Source organism: Podarcis liolepis (assembly GCF_965112155.1).
Source record: "Podarcis liolepis genome assembly, chromosome: 1".
Taxonomy (NCBI): Eukaryota; Metazoa; Chordata; class Lepidosauria; order Squamata; family Lacertidae; genus Podarcis; species Podarcis liolepis.
The window spans coordinates 91,093,481-91,120,515 of record NC_139554.1 but is presented as its reverse complement, the minus strand read 5'-3'; the positions used below and the strand labels follow the sequence as shown (position 1 = coordinate 91,120,515).

The 27,035-nt window shown below is 42.3% G+C and overlaps 1 protein-coding gene and 1 long non-coding RNA gene across 5 annotated transcripts in view; one reads left to right on the top strand and one right to left on the bottom strand.

Moving 5' to 3' along the window:
* The first annotated feature begins 818 nt into the window (after nucleotides 1-818).
* Nucleotides 819-26,208, top strand: LOC310701322. Of its 2 annotated transcripts, XR_014523002.1 has the most exons (5): nucleotides 819-2,094; nucleotides 6,763-6,851; nucleotides 7,351-7,535; nucleotides 23,421-23,541; nucleotides 25,635-26,208. It is a non-coding gene; the product is annotated as an uncharacterized lncRNA (long non-coding RNA). The 2 variants fall into 2 exon arrangements; XR_014523003.1 differs by lacking the exon at nucleotides 819-2,094 and having other exon boundaries at nucleotides 6,601-6,851; nucleotides 25,635-26,206.
* SLC15A2 (solute carrier family 15 member 2) overlaps nucleotides 13,939-27,035 on the bottom strand; it is a 71,401-nt gene continuing 58,304 nt past the window's right edge. For all 3 annotated transcript variants that reach the window (XM_083489584.1, XM_083489585.1, XM_083489583.1), the window contains 5 exons: nucleotides 24,520-24,630; nucleotides 23,058-23,154; nucleotides 20,555-20,701; nucleotides 18,003-18,107; nucleotides 13,939-15,269 (listed from right to left, as the gene is read on the bottom strand). In XM_083489584.1, the coding sequence (XP_083345710.1) occupies nucleotides 15,093-15,269; nucleotides 18,003-18,107; nucleotides 20,555-20,701; nucleotides 23,058-23,154; nucleotides 24,520-24,630 (637 nt within the window). In that variant the 3' untranslated portion in view covers nucleotides 13,939-15,092. The remainder of the gene's footprint in view (nucleotides 15,270-18,002; nucleotides 18,108-20,554; nucleotides 20,702-23,057; nucleotides 23,155-24,519; nucleotides 24,631-27,035) is intronic.

Here is a 27,035-nt window from a genome sequence, read left to right as displayed (position 1 = left end):
ATGGTGCCTCATCTCATGCGCTCTGAGCATTCCTGAGCACACTCAGGCAGATAGCCTGCTGTTAGGTAGAATGAGGAAGGTGCCGCAGGCAGCTGGTTTTGGGTTGTCATGGAACAGTAGCAAGTTGTTAGCTATTTAGTTAGGTGTCCTCCCCCCCCCCCAATTATTATTTTTATTATTGCCAGGAGAGGGAGAGACTGTTTTGTGCTTTTCTGCCTCAGGTCTCAAAATAACTTGACCAACCAAGACTGGTGTATGTGTCGTATGCTGATTTGCCTCAGATAGCAAAAACACCTTGGCTGGCTCTGACAATGTACTTGCCAGTTTCTCTCAGTTTCCTCATTTTCTTCATTCTTAAGTTCAATTCTCCACTTTGAGACTGTTTGTTTGCTTGTTTTAAAGTCCTTATGGAAATTCACCAGCATTTTAGCATGATTTGTTTCCTAATATACACATGCTTATATGCAATTTTGCCTAATCTACACATTTTTGAAAAGCAGTCTTCCCTAATCTGATGAGTTTTTAAAAATGTTATTTTTGTGGGATATATTCAGTCTCATACAGCCAACATGCTTAACTCTAATTCATGCATGAAGAGGTTAAGACCATATAGTAAGATGCCCTGCTAGGCTTAGCTAGGTCACACCCTCTCACCTAGGGAGAAATGGTTACCAAACTCTTTGTTCTAAGTTTTTCCACCATGTGAACCAGTAAGGATGTCTAAGTTGGATGCTCCAAGCTTAGACTGTGTGGCTTTAGCAAGCCATCTAATTTAGAAACATTTACCATTTTGAAACTAAGTTAAACTGCTTGTCTTTTTTTGCTGCTGTATGGAAAAGCATATTAATATGACCTGTGAATAATTTGTAAGTAAACTATTTATGGTTCTATGCTAAGGGAAGTGGGAATTTTTGAAAGCAACTTAGAAGGGGATGTTTTAAAAGTCTAACATTTCCATGCTTTATATTGCTGCTTGTTTTGTGATTTTAAATCTCTACCGAGGCTCTCTCACCAAAGAATACTTGCCCCAAACCTGGATCTAGGCACCCAGGGAATTTTTCCTTTTATTATACCACTACTATTTTCCTTTTACCAAAACCAAACATTTTCACAAATATATGCATTTTTATGCACCCTTTACATCAAGTTATGTAGTTTTGCACACATTACTTGGCTGGGTAACTGTGGTCCAAATTTGGAATGATGGCCATGTTTTGTTTCTGAAAGTACAGATTAGCTAGGTTCACCTTGAAATGCAAACTGAATTGAATTTCTCCTCCATCCCTATGTCAGTTTGTATCTGCATGCCAAATTATTATGGGGCCTGGTTTTCCTTCACAAGCCTCTTCCCTTGCTGCACATCTTACAGGGCTTTTAGACTGAATCTGTCAAGTGAGAGGGCATTCACTCTCCTATTCCAAAGAAGAACTTAGAAATAGGATTTTGTAAGCGCTCTCTCTCTCTCTCTCTCTCTCTCTCTTTACCTAGCCAAGCCATGCTGCTTTCGTATTATCTGCCTTTTAATCTCACCTCCTCAATTCTAATTCAATTAGATCCTGACAGCTAGCAGATGACATAACTTCTATTTAATTAGCACTCCACCCCACAACGTCCTGTTCATCAATATTTCTCTCACACAGACATGGCTTCTTACAGTTTTCCCTGATGATTCTTTCCATGGTTAGATACAAAGAGCATCCTTCTGACACCACATCCATCAGGGAGGAAAACAGAGACAACAAGAAGAGCCGAAATGAGATCTCACACAAATGGGATTGCAATTTTGTGATTTGATGGAGTGAGGGAAAATCTGGTACAGGTCAGGAAACAGGGCCACATGGGGAAGTATGGGTGAGAGCCAAGGCCCACAGTTGCCAACTGCCACATCACCACACTGCTCTGCTACTGTCACCCGCATTGTACCAGTGGTACAAGAGGCTGGTTTCTACACACCCTCACACACCCCTCTGCCCCATTTATCCAGAGGCATTACTGGAGGACACATTCCAGCCAGGCAAAAACCCTTCGGATGTGAAGCAGGGGGCCATGACATGACATGCAAGGCTGAGATCGACAGCCCTGTGGCCCAGTACAGTGGGTATATATGTAGCTACAGTGGTATATATGTAGGCCCACTGGGTTGGTAGGAAATTGCCCAGAGGCCTAGTTGCCAGTTGTGAGGGGGGTGGGTGGAGAAGGAAAGATGCCTTTCCTCCCTTTTCACATGTGTGAATCACACACTCACGTGAAACTAGCAGAAGTTGTTTGCATGTGCCTTGTTTAAAGGACCTAAATTGCTTTTGTTGAGGTACCAAAGTGCACATCAAGCGGTGAGAAGTTACAAGGAGCGGGTGAGGGGGTGGCCAGGCACTGTGGTAGGCCACAAAGGCATGGCTAGTGGGTTACATTTAGCTTCGTAGGACACAAATGGGGGAGGCCTGATTTTTTTAGAAAGTGAACATAGAGCAGTGCTGTTTTTCTAGGATAAGAGGTGCTGAACTCACCATGAACGCCTCCCTTGTTCTCTTAGAATGGCAATGGTGCTCACCTGAGAGGTGCCGGGACTGAGTTCCCCCAAGTTCCTGGTGGGGGGAGCCCTGACATAGAGACACTGGAAGGCACAGAGCTGTCTAGCCAGTTCTAAGCTGCAGCTTCGGCTCATGCTAAATGAGTTGGGCCAATCCATTGATTACAAGCAGGGAGTGAAGATCAGTGGTTTAGGCAGCGAGTCTGTGTGCAAAGTGCCAAATTCAGTGGCTGTTTATACACCTAAGTTGGGGGACATTGCTGAGGGAAGGGAAGTGGGGTCAGAATTTTGCTCCTGCTTTCTAGCAACTGTCTCATAAGCAAGCAAGCAATTAGACAAAAAACCTTAGCCAAATGGAATCTTCCTCCCAGGTTGTTGTTATTGTTCTTAATTACCTCCCCTTCACCCTAAGATCCCAGGGCAGATTACAACCTTAAAACACAATACTGAAAACAGTAATAAGCTGGCTCCTGAAAATATACACCTCAAGTGTCAGAAGTCAGGGTAAATACGTGTGTCTTCCGTAACCAGAAGCTGTATAATTAAGGTGGTAGATGCACATCTATGATACAGTATTTGCAACCTTAGGCCCAACATCATAGCAGCCCAGCACAGCTGTGGGGCACCTTTGGTCCTCCAGATACTGCTCAACTACAATTCCCATCAGCCCAGCATGTATCCAATGATCAGGGCTGATGGGAGTTATAGTTCAGCAACACCTGAAGGGCCAAAGGTTCCACGCACCTAGTCTAGTGCTTAGAAGTCTGCTCCAGTAATCCCGATTCTATATTTTGCACTGGTCTTCAAACTACAAGAAATATTCCAACCAGAGTTTTGCTGTTGCACAGAAAGTCTCCTGACCCACTTGACCTGACTGGCAGCTGTGAGAGTTTTCTTGTAGGCATAAATTTGCATTTCTGCTATACTATTTTCAGTAAAACTAGCCTTTTTACAATGTTTATCTGTGCCCATGAAGCACACCACAGTCGCTTGGTCAGTAGCTATGGCCTGGCTGCCCTTATACTCACTCTTTGTAGCAACTGGAGCATGTTGTCAATTGATATATGACTGAAGACTGACCTCTGCAGACCTAGGAGGAGGCAGCTGTCCTTTTTCTCAGGCTGAAAGTAGCCTGGGCTGATTGGAGCCATTGCTAGTTGTCCCCCTAAGTGAGTTATTTTGCAAGCATTGTTTGCAGTCCTGCCATTAAAATTCATCGAACTACAAAAATCAATTACTCTGGGACATTTCATAGATTATAAACATGAATGATGATATCTTCATAATTAATGATTATAAGAGAGCAGCTTTAATAGTTTTCTTCCTTGTGGTTGGCTTGATTCCTAATCTACAATGGTTGCTGCTGGTGAACTGCAAAAGGTAAATTGGGTTGTCTTACCCTTGGGGTATCTAGCTGGGGACTGCAATTTCAATCCTCTAATATTGTTTTTCACTTTTTGTGCTCATTTTCCCAGTAAGGCAGGGATAGGGAATCTCTGGCCCTCTAGATGTTGCTGGACTACAACTCCTGCCAGCTCTATCCAGCATGGTCAATGGTCAGGGATGATAGAAACTGTAGTCCAACAATATCTGGAGGACCTCAGGATCCCTATCCCTGCAGTATGGATATGAAATGCATATGCAGCAATGTTCATGGCTCAAAGACATTGAAAGAAGATGGAGGTCCCATTAGGGTAGAATACAGTATGTGTTTTGTGCCAGAAAGTCCCAAACATTTATTGTTTTGTTGTTTAGTTGTTTAGTCGTGTCAGACTCTTCGTGACCCCATGGACCAGAGCATGCCAGGCACTCCTGCATTCCACTGCCTCCCGCAGTTTGGTCAAACTCATGCTGGTAGCTTCGAGAACACTGTCCAACCATCTTGTCCTCTGTCGTCCCCTTCTCCTTGTGCCCTCAATCTTTTCCAACATCAGGGTCTTTTCCAGGGAGTCTTCTCTTCTCACGAGGTGGCCAAGGTATTGGAGCCTCAGCTTCAGGATCTGTCCTTCCAGTGAGCACTCAGGGCTGATTTCCTTAAGAATGGAGAGGTTTGATCTTCTTGCAGTCCATGGGACTCTCAAGAGTCTCCTCCAGCACCATAATTCAAAAGCATCAATTCTTCGGCGATCAGCCTTCTTTATGGTCCAGCTCTCACTTCCATACATCACTACTGGGAAAACCATAGCTTTAACTATACAGACCTTTGACGGCAAGGTGATGTCTCTGCTTTTTAAGATGCTGTCTAGGTTTGTCATTGCTTTTCTCCCAAGAAGCAGGCGTCTTTTAATTTCGTGACTGCTGTCACCATTTGCAGTGATCATGGAGCCCAAGAAAGTAAAATTTCTCACTTCCTCCATTTCTTCCCCTTCTATTTGCCACGAGGTGATGGGACCAGTGGCCATGATCTTAGTTTTTTTGAAGTTGAACTTCAGACCATATTTTGCACTCTCCTCTTTCACCCTTATTAAAAGGTTCTTTAATTCATCCTCACTTTCTGCCATCAAGGTTGTGTCATCTGCATATCTGAGGTTGTTGATATTTCTTCCGGCAATATAAAACACTTATACTGGACCTCTAAGGACCCACATTTAGGCTTGTAACAAGAAGTTTACACTTCCCAGGCAAAGGCTATAGCTTAGGAGCATGGAAGCCTAGATTCTTGCAGATGACATCTTCAAATCTCACACATGATGCAGTGGGAGCAGCAGACAGACACAGAAGAAACATGCAAATTGGGCAAATTGCACACTCACCTGTCTGCAGGATTGCTGCTGCCCCACAATATAGTGTTTGAATCATGCTGTTGGTGCTCTGAATCAAAATGTCTGAGCTAGTGAATGTGAGTGAATGTCATAAAGTTTTTCAGTGGTGCTCCATACCTATCATCCTCCATCCACCTTCACAGCTGCCCACTCCTGTTAAGTAACAGTCATATCAGTGGATTTAACATTATTTTCAGCAGAAGGGGGAAATAATAGATGCTGGCATTTTTAATAGAAAGGATTACTTTTTGGTTTTGGAGATCCTCTGGAATTTCATGACTCTGCTGTGTGCAAAACCATAGCTCAATGCACATGTAGTGCATGTTTTCTGTGCAGAAGATGCAATGTTAAATCCATGGCAGCTCTGGTTAAAAGGTTCAATCTGCACTTAATGGGAAAGATCACTGCCTGGGGCTTTAGAAAATCACTGCTAATCATTAGACACTACTGCACTAGATGCACAAGTAATTTAGACCTGGTATAAGGAAAGATTGCCATGTTCCAAAACCAAGATTTCTTCCTTAACTTGAGCATGTTTGTATATTTGGGCTAGGCATTACCTAGTAAATGTTCCCTGAGGCTCTGAGTGGAGCCCTCTACCTAAACTATGCCTTTAAAAAATTATTTATCATTTGTGTTGCACTCTTCATTGAATATTTTTTTTAATCTTCTTAGTTTAGCCTTGCAATAGCTCTGTGAAAAAGGTTAAGAGATAATACTTTGCCCAAGGCACAAGGCCAAAGAGTGAACTGCATAACTGATTGAGTTGAGTTCTGCATTTACCCCTCTCGACTCTGTAGCTCTCAAAGAAGCCAGCTTTTCCAAAGAAATAGCAGCTCAGAAAGGGAATTGGAGATTTTTTTAAAGATGGACGTGATATCTTGGCTATGTCCTGGGGAGGTGTTGGGTGTCCACAGAATGTCACATTTTATTTCCATCGCCTGTCCACAGAGTGTCACTTTGCAACTAGACACACAGGACTTGACTGCCTATGACAAAATGACATTTTAAGTGAGATCATTGCTAATTGCAGCTGTAGCCGTCAATAAGATTAAAATCCCAAACTCAGGGAGAAGAAAAGGCGAGCCCGTTAATTCATTTTGTACAATGTTTGCAAACTGTCACATCAATAACGCATAATAAGAAAAGCCTGCCCCGAAGTAGTAGGCTCAGTGCACACACAACACAATGAGCCACTATATGGCCCCCTTGCCATTACCAGTGGCACATTTATTATCATAGAGAGCGGAAAAACAAACTTCCTGGCTGAAAAACAAGATCAATTTGTACTCAAGCCACTATGTTGGATTCTAAGTGCTGTAATTAAAATGAGGGGCAGATGTTCCTCAAAAGCAACGGCAGACATATAGCCTTGTCATAATGAGGATGTTCTTGCAAGGCTGGCTGTGCAGCCCAACAGCATCGCCATCACTTCTTATTTGTGTGCTGTTTGGACTCTTGGTTCCCCTTTAGGCAGAGAGACAAAGGAGCCAGGTGGCAGATGCTGCTGCAGGGGATTAACAAGTGTGCTTCATCCAGAACCGCCCCATCCATGAGGCAAGGTTAGGTGACTGCCTCAGGCAGCAGGATCCACAGGGGCAGCAGATCTGTTCTTTACTCCCAATCTCTTTTCTTTTTTTGTAATCTCAATCTTGATTCCCCCTTCTGTCTGCAGCTGTTATTGGTGTGTGTGTATGTGAGTGGGTGGATGAGGAGAACAGGACAATGTGCATTATGTATAGTCATCCATTTAATGTCATGTTAAATTTGACCCTAAGCCACTAGAGGCAAAATCTTACTTGTATGGTTAGGGGAAAGGGGGGAAATTAATAAAAGCCAGTGCATTGATTGCATTGATTGCAGAAGTTTAACTCAGTGGGGGTTTCCTTTTTTTTAATCCCAATCTCTTTGGAATTGTATAAATACCTTATGTACCAGCCAAATTGGCTCATCAAATCAATTTATCAGGGGAACCTAATTTAATCTTGCTATTCGATGAAAAGGGCGTCTTTGCGAAGCAGCAAGGCTTTTAATGATTTACTCAGCTTATCCTGTTTAAAGCACCATGAATGTAGTTCGACAGAACTCGAGGGAGCCATAATGGAAAACCATGACAGAGAAGATGGAGGTGTCAGACCGTTGACAGCTTTATCTGGGAGAAGCTGCAGGAGGAGCCCGGAACAACCAGAGGAGAGTGGAGAAATGAAATAAACATGGGGGCCAATGTCACCATTGGTAACAGACAGGTGGGACTAGCAAATCTAGAATACAAACTTTTCTGTAACATGAATACTCAGCCAGCAAACCCATGATTCTAAGTGCTTCTATGTGGTGGTTGCGTTCCACCAGTTGTATCGGAGGAAATGCAACACAGTACACCTAATGCGACTGTACCAGAGAGACTGACAGGATGCCGTGTGTTCTTTATATTGCAAAGGAGGAATGAAGAAGGATTTGATGAACTGAACATAAGGATAGGCATGATGCAAACAGCTGTACTAGCGCATGGTTCCAAACTGATAGTTGTGAGCCCTGGCAAATATTTCTTAAGGTGATACATTTTTATGTGTATCTAGTCACAGGGACTTCATGAGCCACCCTAGCAGTGCAACCCTGTGCCCTGAAACTGACCCAGAAATAGGGCAATAAGAATGAAGAACAGGGAAAAATTCAAATCAGTTTGCATTTCAAGCCAAATTTATCAGATCTGCACTTTCTGAAACAGCATGAGTACTGAAACACAGCCATCCTTCAAAATTCATACTCATCTAAATTTCATGATTTAATTCTCCAACCAACCAACCAACCAACCAACCAACCAACCCATGTTTACAAAAATGCATATTTTAAGGGGAAATGGGCACATTTTCTACCAATGAATTATGGTAAACCAAGAGGGTAAGTGTGCATGTAAATAGGATCTGCAAACAAGGCAGGAACCCAGAAAACTCCTCTGGTATCTGCTCAGCTGACATCATGATGGCTTCTAATGTGAATGTAGGGAGTGGAATGTAGGGAGTGACGGACGGACAACAAGCTGGCTCCTGCAGCACCTGTTTTACAAAGAGGTCAGTGCAAATCCATCACTTGCTGCTGCTTAGAAATCTTTCTTGCCAAATTGCTTAGAATGCTCATGAATGGCAGAGAGAGGGTTGTGTGTGTGTGTGTGTGTGTGTGTGTGTGTGTGTGTGTGTTGGTAATATCTAAAGTCTTCCAGTATTTAATTATATTCTCAGCTTTACAATCTCATTTTCTCTCAGTTTAATGCGCCACAGTGAATTTGACCTGCTAACAGCTGGTATATGTACCTCCATTTTCCAGGTCAAGCTGCTCTTCCAAAAATGGAGGTGTATTTGGTGGTTTTCAGCTTATTTCTTTTGTGATCTAAACGATACCTTTGTCATTTTAACTGTACTCTTTCCGGACAGCACAGAAATGCTAAAAAACATGCCCCCCCCAACACTTCCAACTTATTTCTGCACCTTTAAAGAGCAGCATTCAATGAAAAACTTTTCATTTCTGCACACCTGATCACTAGCAAAGTTGCTTTTAAAAGGCAGACTGACTAGAAACAAAGATGGAACTACTATGTTTATTATATGGTGGTGATGTGTAAAAAAAGACCTTCTCTGTGGCAGTGCCCCTATTATGGAATGTGTCACCTCTCTGAAGTATGGCTGGTGCTGACTTTTTAATTTTTAGTGTCAGATTAAAACTCACCTGTTTACTCAGGTATTCATGGAATGTTAGCAGCACGTTTATTTTGAAGAATGAAACCTTTCAAACAGACATACAGCCTTCCTTTCAACTTGCTTTACTTGGAATAACAATTGTGCATAAAGAACTTTTAACACTCTTCCTTGGGGTGGCATGTACGGAAATAGCTGTGTGATGGCATGCTGCCTTGGGCATGAACACTGAAGCTTGGTACTCAAAGCATGGACAATAGCCCTGGCTGTAAAGCTGATGTGCCAGATTTATGTGACCAAAGGGAATTCTAACCCCCACCCCACCCCCAATCTTTTCCATAATGTGTGGCAACCATTTTGGGACTATATATGGCCAAAAGATTTTGTTTATAACCCCCCGAGATCTCATGGAAATATGTGGAAAGATTTTTTGGAGCGAGCTGTAATAATTTGATTTGATATTTTTAAGCTGACGTGTTTTGAGTTAGGTTGTTTTATGTGTGATGTGAAAAATGAAAATCAATGAAATCTTTTTATTTATTTTAAGAATGAAGCCTGTCTATTCTTTTGAAGTTATTTACTGTGGGTTTTTAAAATCCCTGCTGATATATACTATGGTTTGGAATTTGATGTATTTATGGTTTCAAGTTCAGCATTTTATTTTGCTATACCCCTCCCTGGGATAATTCTTTGATGAAAGGTGGGTGGGAAGTATTGAAAAATAAATAAATATTGTGTGGAATAAATGTAAACTGAATCAGATTTCTTCCCCACTCCTACTGAGGCTTTAATCAATGAGTGAATGTGGGGAAAGGATCTGTAAGCTGCAGGTGTTTATTTGCAGGCAGAGTCTGCTTATATTTACTGGATGGAAAGGAAAGAGTAGAAGCCACAGCAATTCTGATTTGAAGTCCCCTGGGGAGACCAGGGGTGGGATTTGCCTAAGGAGTCTGGTCAGTGTGAGCCCTGCATATTGAGGGCTTCTGCTTGCAAAATGGAGCTGTCCCTTTCCTCTCTCCGTGCCTCCTGGAGCCCTGAAACTGGCTCAGGGGGAGAGGGGTCAGGAGAACCCCCAGAACGGTGAATGAAGGGAGAAAAGGTGGGGTTGTTGTTCTGTCTGGCAAATTGCAATGCTTGTGTTGTTGGGATGCTCACCACTGAACGACACTGAATTCCACTAATGCTCTAATGCTAACAGGTCTTGCAGGATCTCAAATCCAGATCTTTGACATTTTTGAAGGCAGGGTGGTGGACGACCTCTGACCTTACAAACGTTGCTGGACTCTCATCATCCCTGACCACTGACTGACCATGCTGGTTGGAGCTGATGGGAATTGGAGTCCAGGAACATTCAGAAGGCCACAGGTTATAGCTAACCCTGATGACTCTGAAACAGGGAACATACAGTGATTCGTGGCAGTGATCACGCTGCATTGTGAAACTGGGCTTTTTAAGGGTTCTGAATCTCATCAATGAGCAGGACAAGATGTTGAGTTGTTGTTTTTAAACCTCTTATTGTCTCTTCTACCACTCTTTGCAGATATCTATTGGCAAAATCTGAGACAGGGGGTATATTTGGCAATATGAATGGAAAATAAAGAGTCATGTTGCATGTAAAATGGCTCTTTTATGATATTGGAACTGGATTCCTTTAATTAAAGCTCTGCGTGCACGACAATCTGTGCTCCCTGACTGATTCTGGCTCCCTCTGCCCCCCCCCTTGTAATTTGATTGTTGTTGTTGCTTTTAGCAAAGGAAGAGCTTTTGGAAATTATGTGATTTTAAAGAATATCTCATTGGGCAGTGGCATTGCCTTCTGCAGATAAACCTTTTATTTTACAACAAAATAAAAGTTCCCAATAATTTTCATTCATCAGGTGCCATGTGTGTTCCAAAAGCCAAGTACCCAAATTGAAGGCTTATAAAAATTTAAATGCTCCAGTAATTTAAAATCATGTCTGCTAGTGCTAACCAGTGCTGGAATTCATCTGTTCCTTCAGGCATGGGATTTGGGATGAGTGGGTAAGAGGCCTATTTTCTATGTGTGCTTCAATTTGGAAGCAGCTCATGGAAGCATCACACTCGTGCAGTTCAGCTGTTGCAGAGCTAATTTGCAATGTGTCATAAAACAGAATTAGGAAAAGCAAACAAATTTCTTGAAGAGCAAAGAATGTGCTCCAGTAATCCCCAAACATAATGGGCATAAACAGAGAAAATGGAAAACAAGTGAAACTTCACTTGTGGGTAGCCAGAAGCAAACAAGAGCACAGGGCTCCTGAACATTTAATAGTCATGTTGAAAAGGAAATCTCAGCATGTGTAGTTTTCAGTGTGCAATTTATGGGCTAATTCCATTGGTGTTAAAAGTCAACTTGCCAAGAGGGGGATGCAAGCAAGCAGGTGGAGTGGAATGATCCTTCAGTGAGATAGCATGTATGTTTATTGGCTATATAGTTGTGAGGGAGTTTTCCTCTTAATTCTTGGTTGAATGTCTCTGTTTTATACACATGAAGGAAGGGAGGACTTGTCCACACTTCCATTTGTCCTGTGCCTAGGAAAGCAGAGGGTTGTTGTTGCTTTCTAGGCATGGTTTTCTGTTTGCCCCACCACATTACCTGGGGAAGCCCATTCTGTTGTTGTTGTTGTTAAAATTTGCATACCATCCTTCATCTGAAGATCACAGGGCAGTTCACAACACAAAACCGTAAAATGAGAACCCCAAATACATAATAGAACAAAAACAGACCAACAAAGGCCTAGTCCTAGAGAAATGTTTTCGCCTGGTGCCTAAGGATATGTCATGAAGGCACCAGGTGAGTCTGCCTGGGGAGAACATTCTGCAAACAGGAAACCACCATAAGCCCACATTTAAAAGCCCTTTGAGCATTTGGGGTCCTGCCTCAGAGTTTTCCCCATGAAAACCCACTCTTTATCGCACAGTCGGAGCAAACATCAACTCAGGTGGACATCAACTTTAAGTGGATTGCCATTTAAAGAAGAAGAAGCTTCGAATTGACCTTAAAGAGAATTGTTGTTTGGTTGTTTGGTTGTTTGGTTGTTTGGTTGTTTGTTTCAGCCAAAACTCATCAGAACTGAGTTCCAGCACCTCTCTGGTGGGCGCCATTGCCTTTATAAGGGAAAAAGGGAGGTATTCATGGTGAGTTCCAGCACCTCTATTTCTAAAAAAATAACGCTAAGAACTTCCATCAGTTGAACTTAAGCTCTAGCTGAACAAACTGACTCCTCCTCTTAAGATTCTATTCATCTCAAAGATACAGTCACATACATCATCATGTGGTGTGTGTGAAAAGGGGGCTGAAGAATAGGATAGAGGCAGTGGCATGGAGATGGGACTGGTCTGGATGCAAGGGAGAGTTGAAAAAAGGAAGGAGGAGGCAGGGAAAGGGGCTGATGGTGAAAATTAGAATTGCAAAAAAGAGGGAGTAGGAAGCATGGAAATAAGGGTGAAGATGAAAGCAAGGGTACAAAAGGGAGTGCTGAATAGGAGGGAATGGTGGTTTCATAGTTGAGTAGGAGATGAAAAGGGTGCTGAGTAGTTGCAATGCATGGGAAGAGGAAGATGCAGGGGGTTTCCATGGGGGTGGTGTGTCTGTAAGTGGGTATTGCACAAAAGGAGGGAGAAGGGTAGGCATGGATACAAGGGTGAAGGTGTAAATGGTGGTGCTGTAGAATAGAAAGTAGCTTAAAATATATTGGGAAGGTGAAAGGGTGCTTAGTAGTTGCATGGGGTAGGAAGGGAAAGCACTGGGTGGTTAATGTGGGGGGAGGGGAGGAGTGATGGGGTTAGCAAGTAAAGAGAAGCAGGCAGAGCCCTACCCGCCACCAGTATTTTTCAAAAGGTAGCAGGGAGAGAGCAATTCCTATCCATCTAGGATAGGCATAAGAACTGGGCCAATAATTATGAGGCTATAACTTTCAAGCAGCAAAATATCTCATGCTTCTACAAGCTGAGAAATTGGACAATTATATTACAGGCCTCCTGGAAGTTGCACTTCTCGACATTGCAAAGAAACAGATGCATCTCTGATTAATTCTCTTACAAGAGCCAAAAGCATCATTTATGCTCTTATCTGCCTTCCTCTGAGCCTGAAGAACGGTAAGAGATAAGAAGATACATATTTTTTTCTTATTTTTTTTGCACAATAATGTAAACCTTGGTGCTCTTGTGCCCCAACTTTTAACATATCCTGATCCAGCAATTGTTTATGGGTTTTGAAGCTTGTTAGAGATGCATCCTCCAGATACTTTGTGCACACTGATCATGTTCCTTCAGTGAAGTGAATGGGGAAGCTTGCAAATGCAAAAGCTTTGTGTATGCATCAGAATAGAAGTGGAATTCTGGAGAGGCTATGCAAGTGTTTCTACTGAAAGCAATGACTATTACTCAACTTCCACATAACCACTACAATCCATATATTTGTGTTGATGGATCTTCATAGCATTATTTGTTATTTGTTTCCTGCCGTGTCTCATAAGACAGCTTACTTGGGGCTTATCACAGGAACCCTGTTAGGTAGGATAGACTGAGAGTTTGTGTCTGACCCAAATCTAGCCAATATACTTCACTGACTCACTAGGGTCTGAATTCAGGTCTCTCTAGTCCAAGAGTCACTCTGTGAGTGACAATTTGCTGTGATAAAAGGAACAGATGGATAAAAAGTTACACACGGCTTGCATGCCATTCTCTATGTGGAAATGTTTTCCGCTCAGAAAAATTGTCACATTTTAAAGAGCTTATTACTTGAATAGCGATATTCTATGATCAGTTGATCCATGTACAGTAAAACATACAAAATCAAAGCACTCTTCTGGCCAAGTCACTAGAGCTTAGCAAGCAGAGCATACAAATATCTCAATCCAGAGTCTTAGACTGTCTGGAAAGTCTTACAGGCATATGCTCCATGAGCGGATAATTCAAAGAAACACAGCTTTGCAAAATGTTGGATTATGAAACAAACCAAACATTATGTTACTATTGTGATTAGGAACCAGATTTGTTTTAACAGTACTAACACCAAAACTGAGGTGTAGCGCTTTTTTTCTGGGGCTGCTCAAGGGTATGATGTACCAGCACCATTTTTCTCCAGATGTTAAAAGTGTGGCACATACTGTAACAACTTCGTTGAGAGTAATGGCCCCTTTTTTTTCTTAAAAAAAAAAAGGCACAGCTGAGGTGTATGAGCTGATTTTCATTGGAAATGGTGAGACTGAGTTTAACATCCTGCTTGGTAGTTCATATTAGGTGGAGAAAAACAACTTCCCCTTAATGCCAGTTGCCACATTTTGGGGTGATGTTCTACTATGTTGTACTCAGAGTAGACCTACTGCAAATAATGAACCTAACTTAGTCATGCGCATTAATTTCAGTGCGACTACACACTGAGTAAAACTTAGTTGAAAACCATTCTAGGTCCCAACAGAAACAGCAGTGCCAACACCTCCCACATTAGTGTAAGAACTTTGGGGGAGTTGTTTTGTTTTAAAGATCAGGTTGAAGATTGCATGAGGAGAGCTGCTGAAAGAGGGGCTCTTGGAGGTAGAGTGGGGTTCGGTCAGGGATACATAGGTAAGCAAGCTTCATAAACCGCTCTGGATTGTGACCTATTGCTTTTGTCTGCCTGTAATAGCATGTTGGCACAAAAATGGAACTGAGCAGGAAGGGTGAATTATAACATCACACCCCTTAGATTTTATCCATTGATGCATTTCTTGAATATTTTTTTATGCATTACTTGTGTGCTCTTCAGGTTGTTTCACTCATTCATTTCTTGAGAACTTTGCAAATAAACACGACCTGTTGTTTGAGATGATGGTCACTCACCACACTGTGTACATTTGAGAATAACTACTCCAACTGCTTGGTGGGGCTGGAAGGAATGGGCAGATTTGAAACCGCTTTGCATCTATTTTTAATGCTTCATGTCCAAGGAGTTTGTTCACATTTATTCAGCCGACTTTAAAAGAGCCTATTTTGCCCTTTCCCCTGAATATAATATATTTTGTGAGATGCCATCATGAAAAATAAATCCATTTCCTCCACATCTTGTTAAAAGAGAAAGGCCACAAAATCCCATGCCAGTGTCCACAGCCGCTTTTATAGCTCTGCTTTCTTGGTAACAAGCCCAATCATATTTTTACTGTTTGATGTCCCTTGTTGGTCCTCTCTGGCAAGGAGTTCTTCTGGGTCCATGCTGGTGTAAAAATATCCCATGATGGAGAAAATAATAAACACGATAAAGAGCAGTGCAGCAAAGAGGACAAACTCGAGCCACTGGAGAAAGAAGAGGGTTTTGAAAAAAAACAAAAAAATAATATTTATTTGCCAACAACACTTACACATTCACCTTCTTCCAACTGTATAGAAGCTTAGTCAAACTATTTCACTTCTAGTTACCAGCTGCATATGGCACCTGGAAGTGACAGAGGAGTAGAACTCTGACAGGGCCAAACGAGATGCAATTTATAGGACACAATTTGATCTTTTTGCTTTAACCAATAGCTGGTGTGCCTCCTTCCCCCAAACACCAAGCTTCAATAGGACTGTGACATGGGTGATAGGGATGGTGTCATCCCTTTGTGCATGACTCCATTGCAGTACTGATCTGGATTAGGGGTCCTGCACTGAATACTTACATTGGGGGAAAGCTCCAGTTTGCTCCAGTTTCCAAAATGGCTCAGGAATGTGAGCATGGAAATCCTTCGGAAGACCATATAGCTAAACTCCTGCTCTTTTCAGTGCATGTGTGGCATGGGGGAAAAAAAACCAATTTTGATAACCCAATTTTTCAAAATCCACATTGTGTTTTATTTGGGGAATACTTAGGGAGGCTAAAAACAGGGATGTGCTATCCTGAAGGGCAGAATTTTGGCATTTTGGCCTCTGAGGGGAGTTACTGGAATTACGATAAGTTCACCGGTTCTCATGACCACAGCAAAATGTCGCTGTGTGCATGTGTATTTGGGAGACGACTGAGATAACATGAACAGCTGTAGTTGCAGATGTACCATAAGGGGCAGAAGTCCAGGTTCCCACTCAGCAGAATGAGCTGGATGGCCACAAAATGCAGCAGAGCTGGCTCAGCATATTTTGCAGTAAGTGCAATAATACACATTACCAACTATGTAGCCCCACCCCCAACCCACCATTATGTCCAAAGTTTAAAAACACTTAATTGCACATAGGAGTTCTTCTGTGCAATAAAAGACACTCATATGCTGGAAAATGAGAATAAATACACACATTTAAAGCATACACACACCACTAAAGGATCCTTGGAGCTGTGGTTTCTTAAGGGCGCTGGGAATTACAGCTCTGTGAGGAGTGAACTACAATTCACAGGACTTCTGGGGTGGGGCAGGTGCTTTAAATGAATGGTTTGTAGCCTGAGTGTGCATGAACTTGATATTGTCATATAGAAGCAAGGTCATGCATCATGTGAGCTGACAGGTAGAGTCAAATGAATCTAGTTTAATTAGTTTTCTTATTTCCCCCCAATGTCCTTCCTGTGAATATTTTCCAGCAATATACATCTATTGTTACTGGTACAGAATGGAACAACACATGTGCTCGGCTAAATGCCCTGGCATTAATTTTTTTTGGTGTGTGTATGTTATTAATTTGTGAGGGAGGACACTAAATTGGATGGCACACTAATTGCATTCTATTCTCCTTGTTGTGTCAGCTCTATTGCTTTATTAGTTAATTGCTCATTTGCTCAGTGGCCTTTCTCTCCATTATGTAGGTTAATCAGTTATTTTTTGTGATGTATCTCTTCCCCTTTGTACAAGTTACTTATTTCCGCATTCATTACTTCTGGGCTATATACTGGGGCCATTGGTAGGCAAGTGTCCTAATCATACACATTAAACTGTCGGCAACAATCTAGGTTATAAGTCTCTCTGAGCATTTTAAATTAGCACTTGGAAGGAGGATTTGGTTTCCACTGGTTGTACCCAGTGCATTTTTTGGTTTTTAAAAAAGTATTGCCAGTAGTCATATCTTGATCATCATGGTTGCAGCACAAAATGACTATCATGCCAGCCAAAAAAGAAAAAAAGAGATAGTACTCTGTACTGGTGAATACCATCCATTAGGGTAATCCATACCAGGGAGTGCCATCACAAAAAAGAGCACTAGCTGTGCCTATTCTTTTGGATATGCCTGAATCCACACCTTCTCGTGTTCACTGACATATGTGCCACACTAACAGAGAAAATGTTGTCCAGCATACTAATATGCTGTGTCCTTTACAGAAGTTGAAGTGATAGGAAGGATGGTCCATTTTAGAACGTTCCTCTTCGACACAACATGCATTCTTGCCTTAACAGAAGGATGTCTTTCTTTGCGTGAAGAAAGTCCTGCATCTTTGGGTATGCATTCATGTTTCACAGATGGGGAACCTGTGGCCCTCCAGATGCTGCTGGAATACAACTCCCATAATACCTGATTGTTCACCGTGGTTGCTAGGCCAAATGGGAACTGGATTCCAATGACATTTGGAGGGCCACAGATCCCCATCCCTGGTCTAAACAAATGTAATGTGTGAACTGGACAATCAGGTGCAACTGTGGTTAAGCGGATTACTTCTGACTATATTGGGGATTGCCAGGTTAATCACCAGTAAAACCAGGTCTAGGAAATAAATAGGTGAGTGACTGCCATTTCCATCTTACCTTGTACTCTCTTCTTTAACTCCCTAGGATCTAATGCAAAGAAAATGCCTTTCCCATCACCCTCTACCTAATCCTTTTTACTGGACAGGACAGGGATTGCACCTGAGCATAGAAAACATACCTGAGAACTCCAATCATCCCTGCCAATTCGCCATGTTGACTGAGGCTGATGGGATTTGGAGTCCCAACAACATATGAAAAGCCACTAATTTCCCCACCCTTGTTCTGCAGGAATGGCTGCCAAATGTACTGAAAGCAGATCAGAATGTCCTGTGGAGAGTTACTCACAACTCCAGCCTTAGTGCCATGGTTAATGTATTCTATCCCATACCTGTTCCATTGGTGCAGCCTGGGCAACAACAAGCACAATCGCATTTCCAAAGGCCACGGTTAACAGCCAGCCAGCCTGCAGCACTGACTTCATGCTGGCAGGAGCCTGAAAAAAAATGAAGAAAACCAGGAAGATTAGTCCATTCCCAAACACTGAGAAATTTCCTCAGCATCCTCACTGAGTACTATGCTGCAGACTGCGCTCAACCACTTTCCTGTTTTGCGATGGAGTAAGCAAATCACCTCATGGCTCTGTGGGTCAGTTACAGATCAGTATGAATTCCTTAGTTACTTGGTTCAACACCTGATGCCTCGCCAGGACCGGCCTCTACCATCAGGCAGAATGAAGTGGCCGCTTCCAGCAGAAGATGCAGAAAGGGAATGGTGGTGAGGCATTGGAGGACAGGGCTGTGTCCACCATGTGGCCTGACCTTCAGCCCTTAAGTTAGTTTGCTGCCCTCATGTGCAGTGAAGGACATCTGCCTCATTGCCAGAGTTAAAGTTAAATTCCCTTAATAATAAATGGTGATGGTGGTGATGGTGATGATGATGGTGGTGGTGGTGGTGGTGGTGGTGGTGGTGATATGCCACTCCAGTTATCTGTACATGTAATGGTAGAGGGTGGGGATGGCAGCACACCATTTACCTCAGGTACCAAAATGCTTTTGAGTGGCCCAGTGACTTGCAGACAGATGTGTGAACTGACTCAGTTGAATAACACTATATCATTCTGAGGTAATGTGAAGTGATCTGGAAGTCTTTGCCGAGGTGTCTGACATGTAATGGCTCATTCACATCTGACCATCACAATCTGATGCTGCGGCCATCGAGCGATGAGCATTTATGTGTGTGTAAATCAATCAACCCTGAGGCATGGCAGAAAATGGCACTGAGGTATATCAAGGGGAGTCTGAGAACCAGCACATACTTCCTCTGCCCTCCAGCAGCTCTCATGTAAGCGTCATCCTACCTGCCTGTGTCATGTGTGGGTTATCTTTGTTTTTTCCCAGGGGCCCCAAGAAGAGACTTCAGGAATATAGGAGAGTGGAGAAATACCACATAGCCTTTGAAATCAATGTGGCTGTTGAAATGCCCTGTGGTTTTCTTGGACGTTTGAGGGAAGCAGCATAGGAAGCTGCCTTATACCAGGTTTGCTTATCTTAGTGTTTTTGCTCTGATTGACAGAATCTCTCCAGGGTGTCAGGCAGGGATTTTCCCTTATCACCAGCAATCTGATCCTTTTTTAAAAAAAATTGGATAGACCAGGAGGCCTTCTGCATGCAAGGCATGTACTCTGCTACTGAACAATGGCCCCTCCTCATTGCACACAAATAAGAACTAATCTGTCAGCACAATACAAAAGAAACAAGAGAGAGAGAGAGAGAGCACATGACTGAAGCTAACACTGCTCCCAATTATATTCTGTCCCATATTGCTATAAACCTAATATGTTACTAGACCTTAAGTTTTAAAAGGATTACTCAGGATTACTTTATATACTAGTTTTCCCCCATCACCTAATAAATTTTAAAACATCAATATTATATTGTGATAGCCAAAGCAAATGTTTCCATTTACTCCTGGAACCTTTAATACAGGAGGGTAATTGCTTCCATAGTATTTGTGTGGGCTGTAGTTTCTACCCATTTGACCTAGTTTATAGTAGAATTATGAAATTTGTTATGACGGGATGTAGTGATGGCAACCAACTTGGATGGCTGTTATATGGGACAAGTTCATATGGCTATAGTCAAAATGGCTATATACTACCTTCAGTCTCTGAGGCAGTGTGCCCCTGTATACCAGTGGATGAGGATAATGATCTGTAAAGGGCTATTATGCTCATTTCATGCTTGTGGGCTTCCCACAGACCATTGTGAGAACAGGATGCTGAACTCGATGCACCTTTGGACTGATCCAGCAGGGCACATCTTATGTTCTTATTGTGCCAGATCTTCTGGTCACTGCATTCAGTCATCATGTCCACACAAGGAGATGGAGAATAGAGAGGTGTACATATTAATAGATCAGGACTGCAGTCCAAGGCACACTTTACTTGCAAGTAAATTCACAGTAAATTTGGTCAGGATTGTGGTGCAAGTGTACACCAAACTTGCAACTTGTTCTCTGTTCTCTCAGCCTTTGGAAGACCTGGCACAGAAGAAGTGAAGAAGAAGAAGAAGAAGAAGAAGAAGAAGAAGAAGAAGAAGAAGAAGAAGAGGAGGAGGAGTTTGGATTTGATATCCCGCTTTATCACTACCCTAAGGAGTCTCAAAGCGGCTAACATTCTCCTTTCCCTTCCTCCCCCACAACAAACACTCTGTGAGGTGAGTGGGGCTGAGAGACTTCAAAGAAGTGTGACTGGCCCAAGGTCACCCAGCAGCTGCATGTGGAGGAGCGGAGACGCGAACCCGGTTCCCCAGATTGCAAGACTACTGCTCTTAACCACTACACCACACTGGCTCTCCACACAGTGCAGCTTTCTATCCTGCCCTTCTCCTCATTAAGCACATCAGATTTCCGATTTTCTTCTTTGTGCTCTACATACATTACCTGGGAGTAAGAGAAGGCAATGCCTGTAATGGAAAACATCACTTCTCCAGCTGATATTAACAGGTACTGTGGAATCTGCCATGAAATATGGACATTATTGGCTGAGATGTCTTCTGTCTTCCATGCTTGGAGGGATTTTGTAGAAGTCTAAGTTAGGAGGAAAACAAGTCATGATGATTAGGTGATGTTAATGCAGAATCTATGTTGGGGTGTGTGTGTGTGTGGAGAGGAAAGGTTTTCTTTTGAAGACTGAAGCAGCATTCTCCTCCTGGGCCCACTAAACAACTGTGAACTCTGCCAGTGGACTGAAATAAAGTCACATTAAAAGCATCGGCAAACTCTGCTTTTACCGGGAAGGTGCTGGAATTGTTTATGAGATGCATTTAATCACCATAAAGGGAAAGACAACAAGAAGGCCTGTTTTAGAAGGCTAAAAGGGGTGAGCAGTAATTGTGTGCATTACTCATTGGACTATGGAGAAATGTCACAAACACCTTCAAAAGAAGTTTGATGTTGACAAAAGATTGGGCATAGAAGATAATGATCCTAGCTATTTACATACTGCAGTTCAGCCATATTGCAGCACCATATGCATAATTTAGCTTCTTTATGCATATGCCACAAAGCATAATAGATCTGGAAGCCGAACAAAGCATACTGTTAATTGCAACAGCCAGATTGGAGAAGATCAGTCACTTGGTCAATAATAAGAAGAATAGGTATATAATGAGAAGAGATACTGCCAGCAGAAAATTCAAAACAGGCCAGATTGACTTGAGTGCTATCAGTGGCAGTTCTTTACCATCCTGATGCATACTGCTAGACTCTTGATTGTTCATACTGTTATAAATCTAGATCCCCCATTATTCTGACTGCAGTACATAAATGCACAATACATACTCCTCAGTATAATACAATTACATTTACTTCAGGTCTTTCACATCTACCAACTCTACCAATCCAGAACATAACTACTTGCAGATAAAGACTGATTCACACAATAGAAATGATGAATACGCATGTGTATACTTCATTGCTTGGAATGTGTGATAAATTTTACTTGTCTTTTTTTGTTCACAGTAGAGATGAAAGAAAGCATTGCTTTCTGTTCCTCCCTGTATTCACTGCATGCAGCACTGTTTCCATTCTGCTGCAGTTCAACTTCTGTCAAAAACTGTCATTTGTCTCACTCTCTGCTGCAGTAAAATTACATAACCAACGTAATTTACATAATTAAGTTGTATAAGTTATGTTGTCACTATGTTATTCCACCCCATTATTTTCAATGCAAATAAAATCCAATGCAAATGCATGTGTGTGTGCGCGCGGTGTTAATCAATAAATCATTTTTGAAATGAAAGCAAGAACAATAGTGGATACAAATTGTATTTTGCTGGATTGATTTTCATTGTGGACATGGGGTGAATAAATGAGTATTGGAAATTCCTGCTCCTGATTGGCCAGTCTCATATTGTGTCCCAAGAAACAGTTGATAGAGCTATAGATAACAAATAGTGAAGTATTAAATATTCAGTAATGAAACAAAAACAAAAAACTGGACAATCTATGTCAGACCCTCAAGAATTAAGAGCAAAAATTTAATTTCTGCTGGGCTGTGTCTATCCATTCATATGTCTGTTCATTCATCCATCAGTTCATCAGTGTGTTTATCACAAATTCTATGCATATTTATTCAGAAGGAAGTAACAAAGTGTTCAGTGGGGCTTGTTTCTAGGCAGACAAAGGAAAATTCTTCTACACTGAGGCAGCTGCCACCATCTTAATTTTCCCAGAATGCCTCTGGGCCCTATGTCATGATCCAGAGGTGCCTGAGGAAATTAAGTAGAGGCTGCAGCTGCCTGATGTGCACAGGGCCTTTTAAAAAAAGTTTTGCCATTGGCATCTGTGAGCAGCATTTGCTGCACCATGCCGAGGACTATGCCAGACCTGCAATCCATGCATGTCTACTCAGAAGTAAATCTCACTCTGTTCAGTAGGAATTAAAAAGGTAAAGGTAAAGGACCCCTGACAGTTAAGTCCAGTCACGAACGACTCTGGGATTGCGGCACTCATCTCGCTTTACTGACTGAGGGAGCCGGCGTTTGTCCGCAGACAGCTTCTGGGTCATGTGGCCAGCATGACTAAGCTGCTTCTGGCAAAACCAGAACAGCGCATGGAAATGCTGTTTACCTTCTCGCCAGAGCGGTACCTATTTATCTATTTGCACTTTGATGTGGTTTTGAACTGCTAGGTTGGCAGGAGCTGGGACCGAACAATGGGAGCTCACTCTGTCATGGGGATTCGAACCACCAACCTTCCGATCGGCAAGCCCTAGGCTCAGTGGTTTAGACCACAGCACCACCCGCGTCCCTAATAAATCCACATAGAATTTCAGCCAGATACCCGCTGAGGTCAATGTGGGAGACTTGTATGTGGCTTAGCCTTGACTTCCGTGGCTAAACTTTGGCTGGAAATGGCATGCAAGAGTCAATGGGCAACTTACGTTTGTTATTACAACTGTATATGCAGCTCCAAAATCAAGAAGGCCCAGGTGCAGGATGAATTCTTCTGCTCCCACTCTGCATTTGACATTGTTGTATCTTGATATGACAAAGAGGGAACACAATAGTTCCTGGTTAGCCACTCATGACTGAAAAGCACAGGGTGTAGCCATTAACAAGATCCTTCAAGCTGATTGAGGGCATTGTGTAACCCATGTTTCTGGTTCTGTGTTAAGTACAGTACAGTGTGTTATTAGCATTTTAATATTCACAGCTATTGTTTTAGGGACAGCTGAAGAAGGGCACTGATCAAAAACAATTGTGCATTTATTTTGCATTGTACAGTAAATTGCTTTATTTTCCAGCTCTGGTTTTCTTTAAAGACAGGGGGGAAGAAGAAGAAGAAGAAGAAGAAGAAGAAGAAGAAGAAGAAGAAGAAGAAGAAGAAGAAGAAGATACATCTTAAACCCTGTTCTGCGTGTGCAGGTAGGCAAAATTGCAGAGAAGCAATACGGATTTGCCAGATGCCTGGTTTGGTTTTACTAATTTCAGCAAGGCTTACCAACCGTAAGGACTGGGAAGAAGAATAACTTTTTGTACTCATCTTTTTCACACATACTAATTTACTCAGGAGCAAGAGAAGATGCAAAATGAACATGCCTTTCTTAAAAAGAGACCACAGCTTAGTGAAAGAGCATCTGCCTTGTAGGCAAAAGGTCACAGGTTCAATCCTGGGAACCTCCTGTTAAAAGATCTCTGAGAGCAAAGCTGTTAAAGACCCGTGTGAGAGCTTGGAGGACTCCTGCTAGCCACACTAGAAGGATTAATACACATCATTTGTTTATCAGGCCCAGTATTGTTCACTCTGACTGGCAATGGCTTTCTAGGGTTTCAGTCAGAGGTCCTTCACATTATCTGTTACCTGAACTTCTAAACTGCAAATGCCAGGAGTTGAACCTTGGACTTTCTGCCTGCAGAGCATGAGCTGTACTACATGGTCCTTCCTTGCTGTCAAGTGAGGATCAGAACTGTCAGTTCTAACAATGCTGAATTTCCTTGTTATGGACTATGTGGGAAACTGTGATGCCTGCCTTGGACTGGTAGTGCTTAATCCCATCATACATCTACATGATCACTTATGGATATTCCATGTAGTCATTTCAGGCTGAGAAAGCTCTATGTGAGCTTCATTCCTAAACTCAGTGGAGCTTTGTTGTTGTTCTTGTTTGCTTCTTGGAGCGTAGGCTATCCACTGAGCTGTCTAGCCCAGAACATTCCCACTGTGCACATTATTTGGATGGAAAGGTATTTGGAAGATATACATGGGGAAACTAGACCAGAACCATACCTTATAATAACAAGAAAGAGCCAATTTTCTAGTGAACTGACCCAGAGATATCACAGAGAGCCCCCAAAGAGAAATGGGTGCTAGCTCAGAGCATGGAAATGTTGACAGCATCTCACCTTCCCCTTGCCAGGGTCCTGTAGCTTGAAACACCATAACTTTTGTTAATACTGACAAAATCCTCATTGCCAAGAGTGATGTTGACATCCAGGTCCAAAGAATTAATGAATCTGAAAGGAAACTTGATTTCATCATGACAGAAAGTGAATAAAGCGAAAGAAAGCATCAGATATTTCACTGGAGGCATGCAATCTCTTTTTAAAGGGGGCTTCATCTATCTCTTAATTTTTATGATAGTCTTGCCACCAGAAATGCTACCAATTAATCACAGATTACTGTATCCCTATACATTTAACCCCTTGAGACAATGCAATGATGCCCTTTTCCTTTCTAGAGGAAATAAAATTATTTGTGTGGGTATTTCTATCCAAGAAACTCAGTGGGATGGGATGGCTGGGGGGGGGGGATGGAAACCTTAGTCAAGGGTGCTAAACATTACTTTCCTTCATGATACTACTCCAGAAAGAACAATTTCCTATTGGCTATATTAGACAAACACTATGTTTTTCAGAAGGCACTGGATAAGTTCCAGAGTTGTATGATTACTTATTTCAGAATGAAAAATAACAAAATCTCAGAGTTCAGGGGCATCACTATGGCTCCAGGCAGAGGATGTACAGCAGGGGGTGGCTAGTAAGCTCTGATGCTTGTGATTCTCAGCAAGGCGTCTGCCCAAACATCTGTCTAAAACAGGATGCTGAACAACAATTGTTATGCAACTGTTATGCAACTATATCAGACCTGCACAACTCATGACTGACCAAGCTGAGCCTAGCCCACCAGGTCCTTGACAATCTACTCTGTTTTGCAGTCAACAGAGGTGAAAGGGACCTTGAAGGTCACCTGGTGCAACTCCTGTTCAATACAGAACCTTCAGTGCATCTCTGGCAGTGGGCTACCTCCTGCTTAAATACATCTAGTGAAGGGCAACCTTTTGCATGGTTTGCACAACTCTTACAATTAGCAGGGTTTTCCTAACAGCCAAGAGTGTTGTTTCCCTGCAAATTGCCACCCACTGGTTCTAGTGGGGCAATGAGAACATCTTCTGCCTGACATCCCTTCACATTCCTGGAGAGACTGCTACCATATCTTCCCTTAATCTTTTCTTATGTAGGCAGGTAGCAGAACAGGAGGTTCGCTGTGACCCTGGTGAGCCACCATACATGGCTGCATTTGGCTTGAGTTACTAACTGTGCAAGCCTGACATCTGCTGATTTGAAAGAGACCTTCCTTCAACAAATCAGAAGGGAATTTCTAACATTGGTAGGAAACACAAACCTGCATTATGATTTCCAGTGTCCTCCCTCCTAAAATTCTATCTATTTCTTTTTGGGCTGGCTTAATTTTGCTAGCAATTTAAATAGAATGCTCTATGAACAAGACAGGGTGAATATGTCTTTGGGAGGGTGAAATAGATCCCATTATATCTTAAATATTTCATCTGGGAGGGTAGAGAAACTGTGGGAACATTTTGGATAAATCCCAGCTCAGCACAGTTTATGAACATTTGCTGGTTCTATGGCACAGCACATACTTGTATGCTAAAGTTCCCAGGTTTGGTCTGGCTTTGTCAATTAAAGGACTTTGTAGGGTTCCCAATTGTGGGGAGGAGTTCCTGTAAACATGGAAATGTTGAGGGTAAAGCCAACAGGGACATCGTGGGTGAGGGTAGCACACCCTCACCCTCCTCATATTATTCACCCAAACTTTAACAGAACGCCTGAATGGCATATTGTAATTCCTTACATCCTCCTGACCTGGAATCCATTGGTTGTATCCAATCCAGTCCAGTCAAATCCAACTGCACAGCCCCTTTTCCTCCCCTCCTTCTGCACCCCCAAAATCTACTCCACAAGGTTCCTCAGCCCTCTAAAGCAGATTCTGAGGTTGCACAGGTGAGAGGAGGGGAAAGTTTTGAAGTGCAAGTCGAAGTCTGCTACATGGCTGGAACACCAGCACTGGGTACAATGCCAGATCTCCAAAGTGGGGTTAAACTCAACAATGAAGATTTAGTTTTCCCATAAACTTTACAGTGTTCCAAGTCCTAAATAAGCCGAATAGATCTGTCCAGTCTCATGCAAAATGGTAAGTTTCTTTCCATATATTTCCCATTTTCCTTGCAGCTAAGGACTAGAACCGAAGGAGCATCAGCAACCATGTAAACCAAGTGAGTTGTTCCCTGCTCCTTTTAGGTAAGCACAGTGTAGGCTGTTTCTACTCCTTGCACAATGCAAAGAAAGAAAAAACATTACAGTCTAATGGCTACAGATCTGAACTATCTGGGATTCCACCCACCCCACCCGCCGCTTTCTGCAGAATGATGGAGGCTCTGATCCCTAGAGGTGGGCAGTGGACTGCAGCACAACAATAATTAGGATAAGAGAAAAAATGGAATTAATTATTGCAATTGATTAATTCATTAATCACAGGCTTTAACAGAGGTTGTAATTTAAAAGACGTATTTTCCCTTCCAAAGAGTGTTCAACAGAAACAACATTTGTAATAAGCAAACTGT